This window comes from Adiantum capillus-veneris, chromosome 30 (assembly GCF_014529385.1).
Source record: "Adiantum capillus-veneris isolate H3 chromosome 30, ASM1452938v2, whole genome shotgun sequence".
Classification (NCBI taxonomy): Eukaryota; Viridiplantae; Streptophyta; class Polypodiopsida; order Polypodiales; family Pteridaceae; genus Adiantum; species Adiantum capillus-veneris.
In genome coordinates, this window is record NC_140960.1 from 78,376,676 (window position 1) to 78,391,779 (window position 15,104).

The 15,104-nt window shown below is 43.9% G+C and overlaps 1 protein-coding gene across 1 annotated transcript in view; it reads right to left on the reverse strand.

Annotated features, from left to right (window-relative positions):
- Positions 1-15,104, reverse strand: part of SBI1 (Leucine carboxyl methyltransferase) — a 116,137-nt gene that overhangs the window by 71,639 nt on the left and 29,394 nt on the right. The window contains exons 2-8 of the mRNA XM_086506432.1: positions 11,592-11,680; positions 11,368-11,507; positions 11,142-11,189; positions 1,303-1,384; positions 385-487; positions 168-288; positions 30-77 (exon numbers count right to left, since the gene is read on the reverse strand). Of these exons, the coding sequence (XP_086362558.1) occupies positions 30-77; positions 168-288; positions 385-487; positions 1,303-1,384; positions 11,142-11,189; positions 11,368-11,507; positions 11,592-11,680 (631 nt within the window). The remainder of the gene's footprint in view (positions 1-29; positions 78-167; positions 289-384; positions 488-1,302; positions 1,385-11,141; positions 11,190-11,367; positions 11,508-11,591; positions 11,681-15,104) is intronic.

A 15,104-nucleotide genomic window follows, 5' to 3' on the forward strand; every position in this document is an offset into this window, starting at 1 on the left:
TTAACATGTAGAGAAAAGATTTCACAAACCTCCAAATTCTTCAGCATTTGACGTCCAAACCCATCATCGGGATGAATCTGTTGCAAAAGGCCTCTCGGGATCAAATATATCTTATAATCAGCTGGATCTAATGGTAAGTCACTATTTTTAGAGCAGAAAAAATCAACCTGCTCATATACAACAAAGATTGAGTTTGGAAACTTCTGCCCTGCCCATTTAACGACAGTCCGACTCACATTAGGATCAAGATATATCAGCACACATTCTGCAAGAATCAAGGTTGGCAAACTGGTAACCACGTTAATGTCAGCACTATAAAACTGCTTCATGGGAGCAATCACAATTTCATCTTTTAGTCAGGATTCAGAACTGCTTCAAAAATACCTGGGATCCATGTTTGCTTGGTCCAATAACATGTCTAACGAGTTTAGGTCCCGCAAGTCTGCTGGCAGAAGCTTGTAGTGATCACTAAGAATTTGTCCTTGCTCTGCAATGTTTCAAGTATTTAGCACAGGCAAGCTGAGGGCGAGATCAGCACCAAAAGCAAAGACATGATTGGACCTAAAGTGCATGAATATTCTGCCTTGGCCTTGCAATTTACCATAAACCAAGAATACCATGACGACAATAAATGCATAGAAAATTCCCCACAGACGGAAATCTTTCTGCCTGATGTGTTGCGATATCCCTTTCAAAATCTTTCCACATTCACTCTAAGCACAGTAGAAAAGCATTTTTAATACAAAGGTCTTATGCTAGCCTTATTAATAAAAATATGCTCCACCAAAAAAAAAAAGTTGAACTACCACAAACATTGCACTGATTGGTTCCCCCATGTCCCACATTCTGAGATGCACAGAAATGACCACTGTCTATGGCCAAAGGAAACATCACATGCACCAATATCGTACTCACTGACTACAAAAATATGTTGGTCAAACCCACCTTCTAAAGTCCTGTCAAACCCAATCTACTTCAGCTCACGATATTGGCAATTACCAATACTGAGCAGCCAAAATATGAAAGAATAAACCCATGCCAATCATCCACACCTTGCAAATTCCATCAGCCTTGATCTGCTCAACGAGATGACAATGATACTTTTTTTTTAATTGCAATTTGGTACTGATTAAGGTGAAGAAACTCTTCCATCCACTCCTTGATCTAAGAAGAGTGGACAAGTCTACTCTCCTCAAAATCCAAGAGCAGAATAGCCAAGGGCTGCAAACATCAAAGCTATATCTTGCTTTTTTCTGTGTGATTGACTGAGTAGCAGTAGTAAATCAAGGTCTTCATCCTTGCCTTTCTTGATAGCATTGGTAGAGCCAAGCTTACTCCGTAACGGTTCATAAGCATCAATTATTATTGCCTTTTTGCTCGTAACCTACAGCATCAATAGACATTGAAGTGAAAAAGTGACAATTAGGATATCCATAGACAGAAATTGAACAAAATGATCCATTCATATACTAGCCTGCTTGCCAGGATTAATATCCATTCTAAAAACACCCAGGGTAACACTAAACAATCAGCCCTTTATATAACAACTTCTAAACTTCTTCACGTGAAAAACGAAGCATAATAACTGCCAGTACACTGTCTCATTTACATTGTGAAGCTCACCAATCTTCGCTTGTAGGTTACATTAGAAACCAAGCAAATGAGGTGTGAGCTTTAGTCCTTCGAGAAACCCATGGAATATGGAAACTCTGCAACCCTCACCACCATAAGAATCAAATCCTATCTCTCTTAAGCACAGCTAAACTGACGAATCAGATATCACGCTAGCATAAAACTCTCAATTGTTCAATCACTTACGTATTTGGTTCTTTCCTAATGAATGTTCCTAAGAGACAAATGGAGGGAGAGAGGAGGAACAAAAGAAGTGAAAAGCTTTATTAACATTGTCTACAGGCCGAAGTGGGCCCATGCGATAGATCAATATAGATGAGTGTGTCCTCTGGATATCCTAAAATAGACAAAAAGTACAAAAGAAATGCTACTAAAAAAGGCTAGGCTGTGAGGCGAGAGTAATGCATGCATGATAGGGAGGAGGGTGACGCTGGAGGTCTAGATCTAGGTGTATGAAAATTATATGCTCAAGGAGGACAATCATCAGAAGGGGGCCCGCGGGGGGGTCGGAGGTTATCCAACCAACCCCTCAAGAGCCCCCAATCCGTTATGGAGTAGTATTTGCTTTCGTATTGCACAAGTGATGATACAAAGAATCCATTCATAAATGCTCAGGCCATGATGATGGTACCTTCCATGAACACCAATCAACTTGCATCTGCTCCTACCTGATGCTTCAGGTGACTACTACTCCGAGACACCACTTGGGAGCTGATGCGTTACTCCTAGGTGCTGTTATAGGGCTAGATCCCACCAATCCTGGGCTTGGAACCAGTAGGGTTGAGGTCTCTTACGGGCTGCAGGTGATGCTAGATGGTTCTCCTCGACCAAATGATATTGATGACGTTGCCTATACAATATGAGGACTCGGATGAGTTCTAGCCACTAAAACGCAAGGAGGGCTGGCTCCTTCGCTGAGGCTAAGGGCTGAATGGGAACTCAATCGCGATCACCAAGATGGGATCCAAGGACGCTGACGCGATCGCCCCCTCTTGCTCCAAAATGACCTATGAGACCAAAGAGTTACATCATGGTGAATCTGATACAAGGTTTGGATTAAAAAAAGAAACTAACTAAACAGAAACACTACTAGAGCTTAAAAGGTGGGTATCAAGAGCTTGAGGGGTACATATACAAAAGGTGGCCCGTACTCATCTTCTGCTAAGTTGCTCGAATTTGCCGTATTGCCTCCTTCCACCTCAATGGTTGCAGAAGAGGTCGATTGATTCTTTTCGGAATCCATACGTGTCGCGAGAAAAGGGATCGAACTTCCCGGTAGAAGAGAAATTGGCCCACACAGTATGAACTCTTGGAGATGCAACGTTGACAGCAGGTTGAGTGCACAAGGCAAATGCGCTTCAGTTTGCTAAAGATCCCCAATTTGTAAAATTCTTGACCCAATTGTTGATGGCTGAAGTGCATACTGAATGGCAGAAAGCCACCGAACCACCAATCAAACTGGCGATCAAGAAGCCTCCTACTCCGAGGGTGTTCACTGAACAAGAACTCCATGATGTGGTCCAGACTCAAATCAGTCATCTTTTGGACACGAAGAAGCAATTGAAGAAGTGCAAGAAGGGGATTGACTGTTAGATTCTTCATCTCCAGATGCTTCGCACCCTGCCTACAGGCTTCACACACATCACGTGCATTGTGTTGGCCACTCGTACACCTGCTGGACAGGGATCTTCAGGCACATTTAGGGTTTTGCTCAGCACTTTGTCCGACCGGACCTATTCTGGTCTTTTTCCATTTTTCCTCATTTATGGGTTTTTTTGTGCATGGTCATTGGGCTTCTCGTCTGACCTACTCCCTATTCTCCTATATATAGGAGGGGGGGATGCACTCTCCCATTCATCTTGCCATCTTGTACACAACAGTTTTTGCCATCTGGAGTTATTGGGGCTTGCCAGCCTTTTCCATCTCTCTCTTGAGGTCAGAAGACTAGTGAGAGTCCAACGGAAGCATCTCCTAAAAATTAGGGAACTACTATTTTGGGCCATGAAATGTGTTCGCGTCATTACCTTCGGTATGACAAGGGGAACATTTTATTACTCTGCTACAAAGTCAACTGATGCACCAGTTGAGAGATTTTTAAGCAGGAAGCCCAATGCGAAGAAATTGCATGTATGAGTGCCAAGTGGAACTTTTTGGCCAATTTACCAGGTCTGGGAGAAGAGAACTCGTAATGGACTCTTTGGAGCAGTTTTGGAGGCTGTTAACTCTGATTTTTAGCCATTTCTCTCCATTTTTCAGCTTCCCATGACTTTGCCTATGTCCAAGGAGCTCATTTTCAGCATTGGAAGGCATCACATGCGTGTTTACAGGGCTGTTTTCCTGCGTTTTCAGCGATACGCAAGTTTTGGTAGCCATAGAAATCTTCCCCTTATGCATCTATATGTTCACAAATGCATTACAGGTCAAGGGCAAAAGAGAGGGCGCTCGATTTATGCTTGGGGGATGCTTCATTGAGAGTCTGTCATCACAGGTTAAGAGCTATGGAGTGCTTCCTTTCCCTCTTATGTACAGTGCGGTGCCAGGAGTGATGCCTTGCACGCTACGCACTGCTCTCTCTCTCCCCTATGAGCAGTATGTTATGCCCCTCTAGTGGGCTTTTCATTTGACCAATGTACAGTTATGTGGGTTCATGTGCAATTGCCGAGGCAAGAGCCTCTTGCACAGGTACTAGAGTTAGCTAACGGCTAATCCCCCGCAGGTACAGGTGAATTCGGAGAGGTTGCACGCCAGAAATCTCGTCTGATTCAAAGGGCAAGTAGCCCTACAGGTGCGGGAGCTCGAGGTCTTGCTACAGATGTGATCGGCACGCGAAACGGAGCCCAAGACAGGGAATTAGTGCCTGCTGTGTATTTTTGCAGGTTTCGGGTTTCGGCCCTAAACGGACCCTAATACCCCCAGGAGGTTCGGGGACGCGAGGGGACCGCTGTACAGGTGAACTGGTGCATTTTCGGGGCAGAAAACAGAGAATTCAGCGTGCTGCAGATTCTCGCCAGGTTTTGCAAAGTGTCCGTATGCGTCGGGAAAGTCACCTATTGCGTGGGGATACTGACTGTGAAGCATCCTAGTACAGTTATGCTACCGAAATCGGGCCAGAACAGGTGTTTCTTAGCCTAGATGGTGCGGGGCAGCTTGTAGGAGATCACAGGTTTTATTCCCTCTCTTAAAGAATAAAGAAATACCAAAAGGGGCACCAATTTTGGGGCCTACAGGTTGTCGGGACTCGGCGTCTGCTCGAAGCATTCTAGCTTCCGAGTCGTGTGTGTGCATAAGTGTTAATTCCCGTCACAGGTTCCCTTTGTAAAGTGCTCGTGTGTGTCTAAAGTAAAGAATTTCGGGTGAAAGCCAACGCTTACCGCCCCACGAGCCGGTTTCAGATACTCCCCTCATAGCATTGGTTGCATCATCAGTTTTTGGGCAATCACTTGCACTCAACTTTACATGTGGTTGCAATGGCACGCTCCACGAGCCGGTTTCAGATACTCCCCTCATAGCATTGGTTGCATCATCAGTTTTTGGGCAATCACTTGCACTCAACTTTACATGTGGTTGCAATGGCACGCTCCAAGGCTTAGCATCAGCCATATTAAACCTGTCAAGTACTTTTTCAATGTACAAAGTGGCACACATAATATAATCTATGTCAGACAGTTCCTCAATCACCACATTGGAGGTTGCATTGATCTTCTCCTTGTTCATGGAACTATCAGATACATCTGGCTTGTCACCGTTTTCTTCTTGTCACCCGCATTCTTTTTCCTTTCTTGCTCTCTCATAAAGTACCTGCAATCTGGCTTCATATGGCCTTTCCGTCCACATTGGTAACGAGTGACATCAGATTGGTTTCCTTTGCTCTTGCTCCCGTTCCTTTGACCACATTAGCATTACTTTCACCTGTCCTGCCTCTAACTATGTGAGCCGAAGCATTAGCTTCACCACTTGCCTTTCGTCTAATTTCCTCATTGAGGATAGAACTCCTTACTCCATCAAAGGCAAGGTTTGGGTTATTAGATAATGAGACTACCAAGGCCTCCCAAGAATCAGGCAAGGTCATAAGCAAGAAAATGGCCTTTAAGTTATCATCAAGATGCAACAAACCAGAATCCTAGAGCCGGGAAAGAATACCTATAAAAGCACTAATGTGCTCAGCCGCGGATTTTGCAGTATCCAATTGCATACACATCAATTTACGCATCAAGTGTACTTGGTTTACCGGGTCTTGTTTTCATAAGTGGCCTTGAGCTTTTCCACAAAACATAGGCAATGTCAAGACTGCTACAGGTTTTGCATCTTGCAGTGCACCATCGCAATCTTTTAAGAAAAGAATGCCCTGTATTCTCTCTTTCTATAAGTCAAATCCAGCATCCTCGAATCTCTTGATTTCGAAGAGATTCTTCACGTCCAAATAGGAGGAGGCTATATTATCACTTTTGTGCACAAAAAACAGAAAATTGAATTTCTCTAAAAAAATTTAGAAAATAGTAATCTACTAAAATTTCACTGAATTTTGCAATTTTTTTGCAAAAACAAGTGTCACAAAGGAAATACAACACTTCTAAAAGCTCTCCTTCAAATTTTGAAAAGTTTTCAAATTTTTATTAATTTTTGAAATGCAGAAAATTATAGCACATCGAATTTATGAATTGCCCAAAAATTTGGGGATTTTCTCAATTTCAAGATGCAAACCACAAATTGATACATGGGGCAGCTATGTGGATCAAAACACCCAATTTCATTTCTCCGACAAGCAAGTTGCTAAAATAGTCCAAAAATGGCCAAAACACTGGCTGTGTTAGAAGTCCAAAAACTCAAGTGATGAGATTTTGGGACGCTTTTATTAAAATGGACCATTTGGCCACTTGGACAATGTGAAACCTTTAAAAATAGTCTAAGTGGCCTTTGAATGAAGTATAATTCCTATATAAGCCCAAAATGATGGCCTAAAAATATACTGAAAATATATATGTGAAGCTCTCGATCAGAGCTACACAGTGGAAACGGACTGGAGGTGACGTCTGGGCATTTTTGTGATTATGGAGAGGCGTACAACATGATTGTGCAAGGCCTATGGGACTGTAAGGTGCAGAGGAAGTGAATGTTGAACTTTGCTCAAGATGAGTGCTCCGAACTGTGCTCAAGGTTCCTCTTACTTACGGAAGGGAGAACCTTCCATTCCTTTAGTGAGAGAGTGCAAATGATCACAAACAAAGTGGCGAACACTGTGAATGAAGGTACTGAGACTGAGAGATAGAGAGAGAAGAATACGACACCAGAATGTTGTCAAACCCTCCTTCGAAGGCCCCACTCTCTATGGTGAGAGCGGTCTACTATTGATTGCACAAATCTCTACAATGCTTGGACTTGCCGACGATGTAGACAACAATGAGGACGACGACGAGACGGGCTGAAATCTGAAAATGCTAAGGACTGAAGTCTGCAAATCTTTATCTGCTGAATTCTGACTCTATGTCGATGACGACGGCAATGACGAAGATGCAACGACGACGCGCTGAAAACGCAGATGCTGAAATCTGCATTTTCCAGGCTGAATGTGCAAACTACACTGGATCTGACCGTGCGGCGAGGATCTGTTGCGAGAAGGTGAGATCTGCGAGGTTTGGGGCTCTACTGCGGTGTATCTATGCTGAAAACTGAAAACGTTGGTGCATATGTTGAAGCCATCGCGGAGAATCTGTAAAACGCTAGGGTTGCTGCATGATCCAAAAACACTAGGGCTGAATCTGTCTTGCTATAGCCAGATTGCCTTGCAAATGCAAAACGCTAGGCTGGTTGCTGGAACCTGCTACTGCCGGGCTGATCTGCTATCCAAAAACGCCAGGGCTTTGCTGTTGATGAAAATGCTGGCTGATCTTGGCAAAAACGCTAGGCTGGTCTTAGGGGGGATCTTGTTAAGAAGGTGCCTGTTGAACCTTGGTTCATGCTGCCTCTTCTGCCAGAGAATGCTAGCGCTGGGTTTTCTTATATACTTGACTATCAAAATTGCCCTTCCTAGTTCCCAACACAAGTCACTTAAAACTAATAAGTGAAAATTGGCTAAAATAGGGAAAATAGGTCTATGCACTGCAAAAATGCTCTTGATGGAAATCTGATGGTCATGTTGTGTGCAACCAAAGGATATGCATCTAATCTAAGTGTCTAGACATGCACAGTCTGCGAACAGACTCACAAAAGTGCCAGATCACTTCCTAATCTAGGCTGACTAAACTGAACTGAACCCTTGTCATGAAGTAGCTTGTCCATGTACACATAGGGTTAGATGTGCACGTGACAGGGACCAAGCTCAACACTGTTGCTTGAAATTGTAATGGGTCTTTGAGACTGGATGTAGGAGCCTTTGAGGACAATTTCACTCGGAGGGACATTGTATTTTACTTGGAGACGCATCATGCACCTGGACAGAGTTTACCACATGTTAGTGAATATAGATGGGAGTCGGCTTGTACATAGGAGATGAGATTAGAGCTCAGGGGACAAGGGTGTGGCGGAGCTGTTGTACTTTAAAAGCAGTTCGAGCTGATGATACCCATTGCTTGCAGAGATGATCGTGGAAGGTATATGTGGGTTAGACCGAGGTCAGAGACTCCTATATATTGCTATATGCTGTTTTTGCACCTAGTATGTCAGCTTATGCGGCGCACAGTGAGAAATCACCATTTATTATTTTGGATGAGGATAAGTGGGAGTTTTCCAGAGATGGTGATATCATGATTTTGGGAGATTTCAACGCCAAGATAGCGTAGTGCTAGTCAATGTTCTATGACACCTGTGCAAAGATGTTAAGAGAGCTTGAAACCATTGACATTGGCCTTACCAAAGTCTCACATGATAGAGAGAAGAGGGAGTATGGCAAACTTCTTAGTGAGATGGGTAGTGCACATGGTTTAGCCATCCTAAATGGTATCGAGAGATTCCCTGAGTCAAGCCGTTTCACTTGTTTTTCCCATCTTCATGGAGCTAGTATAGTGGATTAGGTCATGACTACACCCAGCTTCATTCCATGTATTGATAATTTTGTGGTTGGCCCTAAGCCAGTTCCGGTGGTAGTGGAGCATGTTGTCCTAACTTTTACCCTTATGTTCTCTTATAGTATAGCTGCACCTTCGCAGGCACTCAGGCCCTCTCACTATACATTTACGGGGTATCTAGATTGATGAGATGTCCATGCACCTTTGCATGGAGGAACTAGGGTGCCCTCTTCATGAGCTCACATAGGTTTTGACAGAGACATTACATAATGTAATAGCAAAGGCCTTCCCACAAAGCCACCCTTCAGAGAGACCTCGTTCTGGGAAGATGCCCCAGAACAGTTGGTATAATGAGGAGTGCAAAGAGATGAGATTCAGTCTACAAAGGGAGGTGCTCATGCACGTCATCACTCACATACAGTCACGGTTTACCTTTCAGCACCTTGTGCGACGAAAATAAGGACTCGGGTGAGGCTTGGAGATTGTTTCATGAGCACTGCCTTGCACCAACTATTACATCTACAGACATATGGGATGAGTATGCTACTTCTCTCTACATGGCCTCAGAACAACAGTCATTGTCACAAATTAGTGACGTGGCAAGGTTCCTAGGGGGTTGTGTATTAAAAGCCCTAATCCCGGCCAACTTGGAATTAACCAGCCGAGGGGCAACCTAAAAAGGAGATTGCATAAGGTTGTTGAGGTGGCATGTATGGACAGGCCCGCGTTTTGCGAAGGTTGTTGCTGACGTGGCAAGTGTTGTACGACAAGCCGGCGTTTTGCTGACGCAAGGGCTGAGTACTAGCTTTTAGATCTGTGATTGGAAGCATAGCTTTTCATGTATGAAGCTTTTTAGGCCAAGGGCCTTTAAATACGTGTATGAAGCTCATTGTGGCATTCCAGAGTGCGGGAGCAGAGGACACCCCCCCAACAATTGTACCTTTGTGAAGCAATAAAGAAAGAAACGAAGAGGGGTGCTAGACTTTGACACCAGTGCATCTGGAAGCGGAACTCCGCTCTCTCTCTCTCTCTCTCTCTCTCTCTCTCTCTCTCTCTCTCTCTCTCTTCAAGTTCTATTGTTGCAATTTCTTACGTGTGTTGCTATTGATTTCTCGTTTGAAGTGTCCAAGCTTGTTACAGTGGTATCAAAGCCATACGATTCTTCTCCTACGAAGGATCTGATCCTTTTTCTGTTGCATACATGGGTTCTAGCAGTGGATCTGATAGAGAGGACGATGCCCACTGACTACCTTACTCTGGGAAGATGAAGAGCACTCCAATCAATCCCAGCGAGGGAACGAAGCGGACTAACAGAGATTCCAACGCGAGAAAGCCTCCTTCTGAGGAATCGGAAGAGGACTATGACCAATTTCTGGCAGAGGATCTCGACAAGGAGGAGTACCGACATCAACTCTAGGTTGACACCTGTGCCAAACGAATGATCAAGTACTCCAAGGACCGGAACTACGTGAAGTATTTGAAGAATCACCTGAAGTTAAAACATAGGAAACGCCACCCAGATACTCCAAGAAGAGCAATCGTCACACCAGAATCCAAAAGACCATGCAATCACAAAAGGGACACAGGACTACATCCAGACAATGGCTAACTGCCACAACCCTCCAACAATCTCTGCCTGTGCAACTGAATCACCCAAGATAGGTCACTCCCAGAAGATATACCTGTGGATCCTGGAACCAAAAACTGGGAGAGAACAAGAGAGTATCCCCCAACTGCCAATTGCAACTGGTTACTAGTCCAAGAAGGACCACATAATCCACATGTGTGTAACTCCATGCCGGTCTGAGGACTCAGGAGGTGTACTAAAGGGAACAGCTTCCACTGATCAATCTGGAAGTCAAAACATAGGAAACACCACCCAGATACTCCAAGAAGGGCAATCGTCACACCAGAATCCAAAAGACCATACAATCACAAAAGGGACACAGGAGTACATCCGCCAAAATGGCTCAAAAAGACATCTGCCAAGATACTAATTGCACTGTGGGCTCAAGCACACCATCCAGAAGCCACAAGATGCATGCAAGGAAAACAAGGACTATGAGACTATGCCCAGTGCATCAGGCTTCTAAAGCCTTATACAATTTGTCCACTACAATGCAGAGGGTCAATAGAATTTAGCATCTTTAATGAGATGCAAACAAGCCCTTGATTGTATGGATAGGACCTTCACCTTTTTTTACTTAAATGAGTTGGGCAAGTTCTTAGTTTCCTACATAGAGAGCCTATCCCCTGTCATTTCGTTCATGTAGTCTTAATTATGCACGTTTTGGCTACTCTTAAAGCCTTGTCCGTCTCATTGTATCTCAAATTTGACATTAGAACACACTAACAGAAAAAGAGGCGCCCACAACTTACAAACTTTAATTTTATGGTCTGCAAACTTTTTCAATAAGCTCTATCATATGATTACCTTTTACTTTTCAAGAAGAAAATTTTACAAGGGATTACCAAAAAATAATAATTATCATAAACATGATAAAATACCTCCTTAAAGTCCAGCTCCACAAAAAGATGAGGAGCTTGCCTTTCATCCTGAAAAAGAAAATGGAAAAAGATCAGGAGTCATTCATTTGAAGTAAAAATTTTAATGTCTTAGCCCAGGCAAGAAACAAAACAAGCACAGCTCTCAAAGCTCAATTAATAAAGATTAGTCTACCTCTACTTAAATTTCAAAAAGAAATTGAATACAAACTGTCAAGTTCAGCTCTACCTGTAGTTGAAAATACAAAGTATCGAACCCTGCACCTAAAGATAAGATTTGTTTCTTGGAATGACCATTGGAAGAGGATGTTCCCACCTCCAAAAACTGCATTAACAGCTTTCTAATTGAGGCCCACCGAGCATAGTACCCTTACAATAACCACAGTTTAGAAGATTTTTCAGTTTCAAAGGCAACACAATATCATTTGGAAACAGCTTGAGTATACTCCTTACCACGATTTATAATAGGCGCTCTTTTTGCTGGTCTCCGGACAAAATATTGCACATAATCATCCTGCATGTAGCCTTTTCTCACGCAAGATCTGTTTAATTCAGCATGAAAAACTTGTAAAGGCATTTCCACAAATGTAAAAGTTTCAACATCAATCCGAGGGTCAATCAGTCATCTCATTCCGTATTAAAGCTCTTGATATTCCGGCATAGAAAATTTAGCCATCACACCCAAACCACGCTTATATTTAAAGGGCTGTCTTGATGCACTAAGACCACATACCCAAGCAATCCCACCCAACTTTTAAGTATGTACTTCACAAATTACGATGCAACACAAATGATTGCTAATGCAAGCACAAGACAAAGAGACATAAACTTCCCCATGAATACTCCCCCCTAGAACCAAAGTCCAAGCCATGAGATATTCAGAGGCCAAATATACAACCAAACACTCCCGACATTGCAGCCTGCGACACTTGGGAGGTTTTCCATTTACAACTAAACGCTCCCCAAACCGTAGCCTGTGTCATCCAAAGGCTTTCCAAGCAGCATTGAAACCAGCATCAAAACCAAAATTAAGCCAACTCAATCAGCACCAAAACAAGTTCAAAACAAACAAATTATTTTTCAAACAGATTACAAACAGTATTCTCAAACAAAGTTTCTTTTTTTCAAAGAAAAAGATCCTTCCATTAGTTAATCAAACTGCCAAAGGGCTACAACCGGCCTTTGCTAGAGAGGGCTACATCAGAAACATAGGGAGACTCTCCCAATGAGAAGACAAAGTATGTACAATAAGGGCTAAATCACGCGATGGGAGAGGGAAACAACCACACTAGTGGCCGGTAATGCCATCTAGGCATGAACCATGGTGAAGAAAGGCCATGGGCGCCAAAGACGCAAGAAAGCCTCGCGGTGCTCCTACATGCGGTCGGAGTTGCCTTAAAGTCTCTCGAGCTGGCCCCGGAGTGTATGGATCAGCTCCAGCCAAATGTCAGGAACAATCTTTGCCAGTGGGACAGGACGAGCCTTGAAGATGCGAAAGCAGCAGGCCTGCCAAATGAATCAGAGTGTCAGGCAGCAGATTAGCTCCCGACACCACTCTTTATCACTGCACCACTCTTGAGGGATGAGCTCTGTGGCAGGCTACAATGTAGGTCGACCCCCTTGAGTCACTATCATCTTGCTAGTGGAAGCCATCTCAAATCGGAGCGCAGGGCCCATGAGTATGGGCCAAGCTGCACGTACCCAGTGTACTGTCGGGCTGTGGAAAGTGTTGGCATCAGCCGAAGAATCCGACGCCAAACCTGATGTGCCAGGAGACAGTCCACAGACAGTGACGTTGACTCTCCATTGGGCGGCCTCGCACGTCTCCGAGGAGAGAGGATCCTGTGATACTCCTCCTTGATTTTGAGAAGGCATATGACAGAGTTGACTTGGATTTCCTGGAGGGCACTTTGCATAGGATGTGGTTTTTAGATGCCTAGATCAGAGGAGTGTGGGCTCTCTACAAATGTGCGCATAGCCAAGTGCCCTTGGCAGGGGGAAGAGGGGAGCGCTTCATGCTCACGCGTTTAGTTAGACGTTGTTTCCCTCTTACCCCCTTCCTTTTTCTCTTCTATACTGAGGCAATGAGCAGATTTTTGACTCCACAGGAGGTTGGTTTGCGTGGTTTAGAGCTTCCTATTAGGGGAGACGAGCTTGCTTGACACTAGGTTTGTTGACGACTCAGGCATGTACTTAGTGGCTAGGAGGCCAATCTGCAAAGGTGTGAGCAGGCTCTTGAGGTGTTTTGTTGTGCATCAGGAGCATTGATCAACCGGAGGAAGACAATGGCTTTCTGGGTTGGCAGTGCTCCTATGCCTGATTGGTCGCCAGGAGAGGGCTTCAGGTGGATCTACCCAAGGACTTTTGTACGCTATTTGGGCTAACAGGTTGGCTTGGATTTGTCTCCAAAGCAGCAAATTGCTCCTCTCCTCCTCTCCATTAGGAGGAAACTACTTCATTGAGAGGATTCACAATGCATTTCATGTGAGTCTCTTGAAACCTTTTAAAGGTGATGTGCCTAATGATGGGGAGCCTGATGAGCAACCCGAAGTGGAAGAAAACAAGATCCTTGTTCCTGAACAGATTTTGGCACATATGGATACGAAGAATAAAGGTAAAGTCCGAAGGCGGTTCTTGGTTAAGTTCAAGAACTATCCTGCATTGGATGCGAAGTGGATGGAGGAGGAGGACCTAGCAGATATTCCTCAGGTTGTGAAACTTTACCTCGATGCTTTTGGTTTAGCATAGTCTACTCCAAATGGAACCAAGAATTCAGCTTGGGCGGAGATCTGGTGCAGTGGGATGCACAAGAGGGGAGTCACTCCACTCCTTTGTCGATAGATGCCTTGATTTAGATACTAGAGTCACTGATGTCTCTTTGAGCTTCAAGGATACTGAAAGCTGACAGTATTCTGTTGTATGACTTTATGAAATGGAATTCCTGATTATGATACTGATTTGTTCTTGACTTCTTTTGAGTGCAAGAACTGATAGACGAAATGACTGCAGCATTTTGGTCTCATTGATCTCGGATAGACATGGTTGCAATAGGGGTTAGTCAATCGGACATCCATGTAGTCCCGATTGGATCTAGATGGGATTGCTAGCTACATTGCCGATAAATCATGGTCTAAGATCCGAATGAATGTTGAATGTTATGTGATGTCGTGTGATGTGACTGTCGATTTGGTACATGTGCTAGATGTGTGTTCCTAGTACATAGGTACTAACAATCAGTGTCTGCTAAGACGGTTTATGGCTTCTGTCTCTTTTGCAAGCGTAATCGAGGGCGATTACAATGCTTTCAAGAGGGGGGGTATGTCACAAATTGATGACGTGTCTACCCGAGAGCATGCGGGAAACCCTAGCCTTGACTGCTGCTGAAAACCCAATTCTGCAAACCCTAACCCTAAAACCTGCAAACCCTAAAATCTGCCCAAAACTCTAACCCTAAAACCTGTCCTAAAACCCTAACCCTAACCGTAGCAACAGGGACATATTTCCCTGAAATGCGCTGAACATGATGACGTGGCACCGTAGAATTTACTACGCTAAATTCTTAGCTATTGGCGACGTAATTGAGCATGAGAGAGAGAGAAGATGCTATTTGCTTTATTTTACTAAAACTCTCTTGTGTGAGAGAGAGAGAATTTTGCTTTTGATTCTGAAGCTTTTGGGGCTCTGCTTTTGGCATCCCTTGTAAAACTTTAAATAAGTGGTTTTGGGCTCACTCTGCAGAGCATCTGGACGCAGAGTCTGAGAGTGAAACCCTAGCCGCTCTCTTGTACTTTGATCATTAATTAATACATAAAGAAATACCGAAAGGGGCGCCAGTCTTTGGGGCCAATATCTCTAGGCACAGAACTCCGCCGAGCCAATGCAAATCTATTGTGATTTGTGAATTGTTTTGAAGTGGTTATTTGGTGCTGCTGTGATTGATTCTTGACTTGGAGTGTCCAAGTCTCT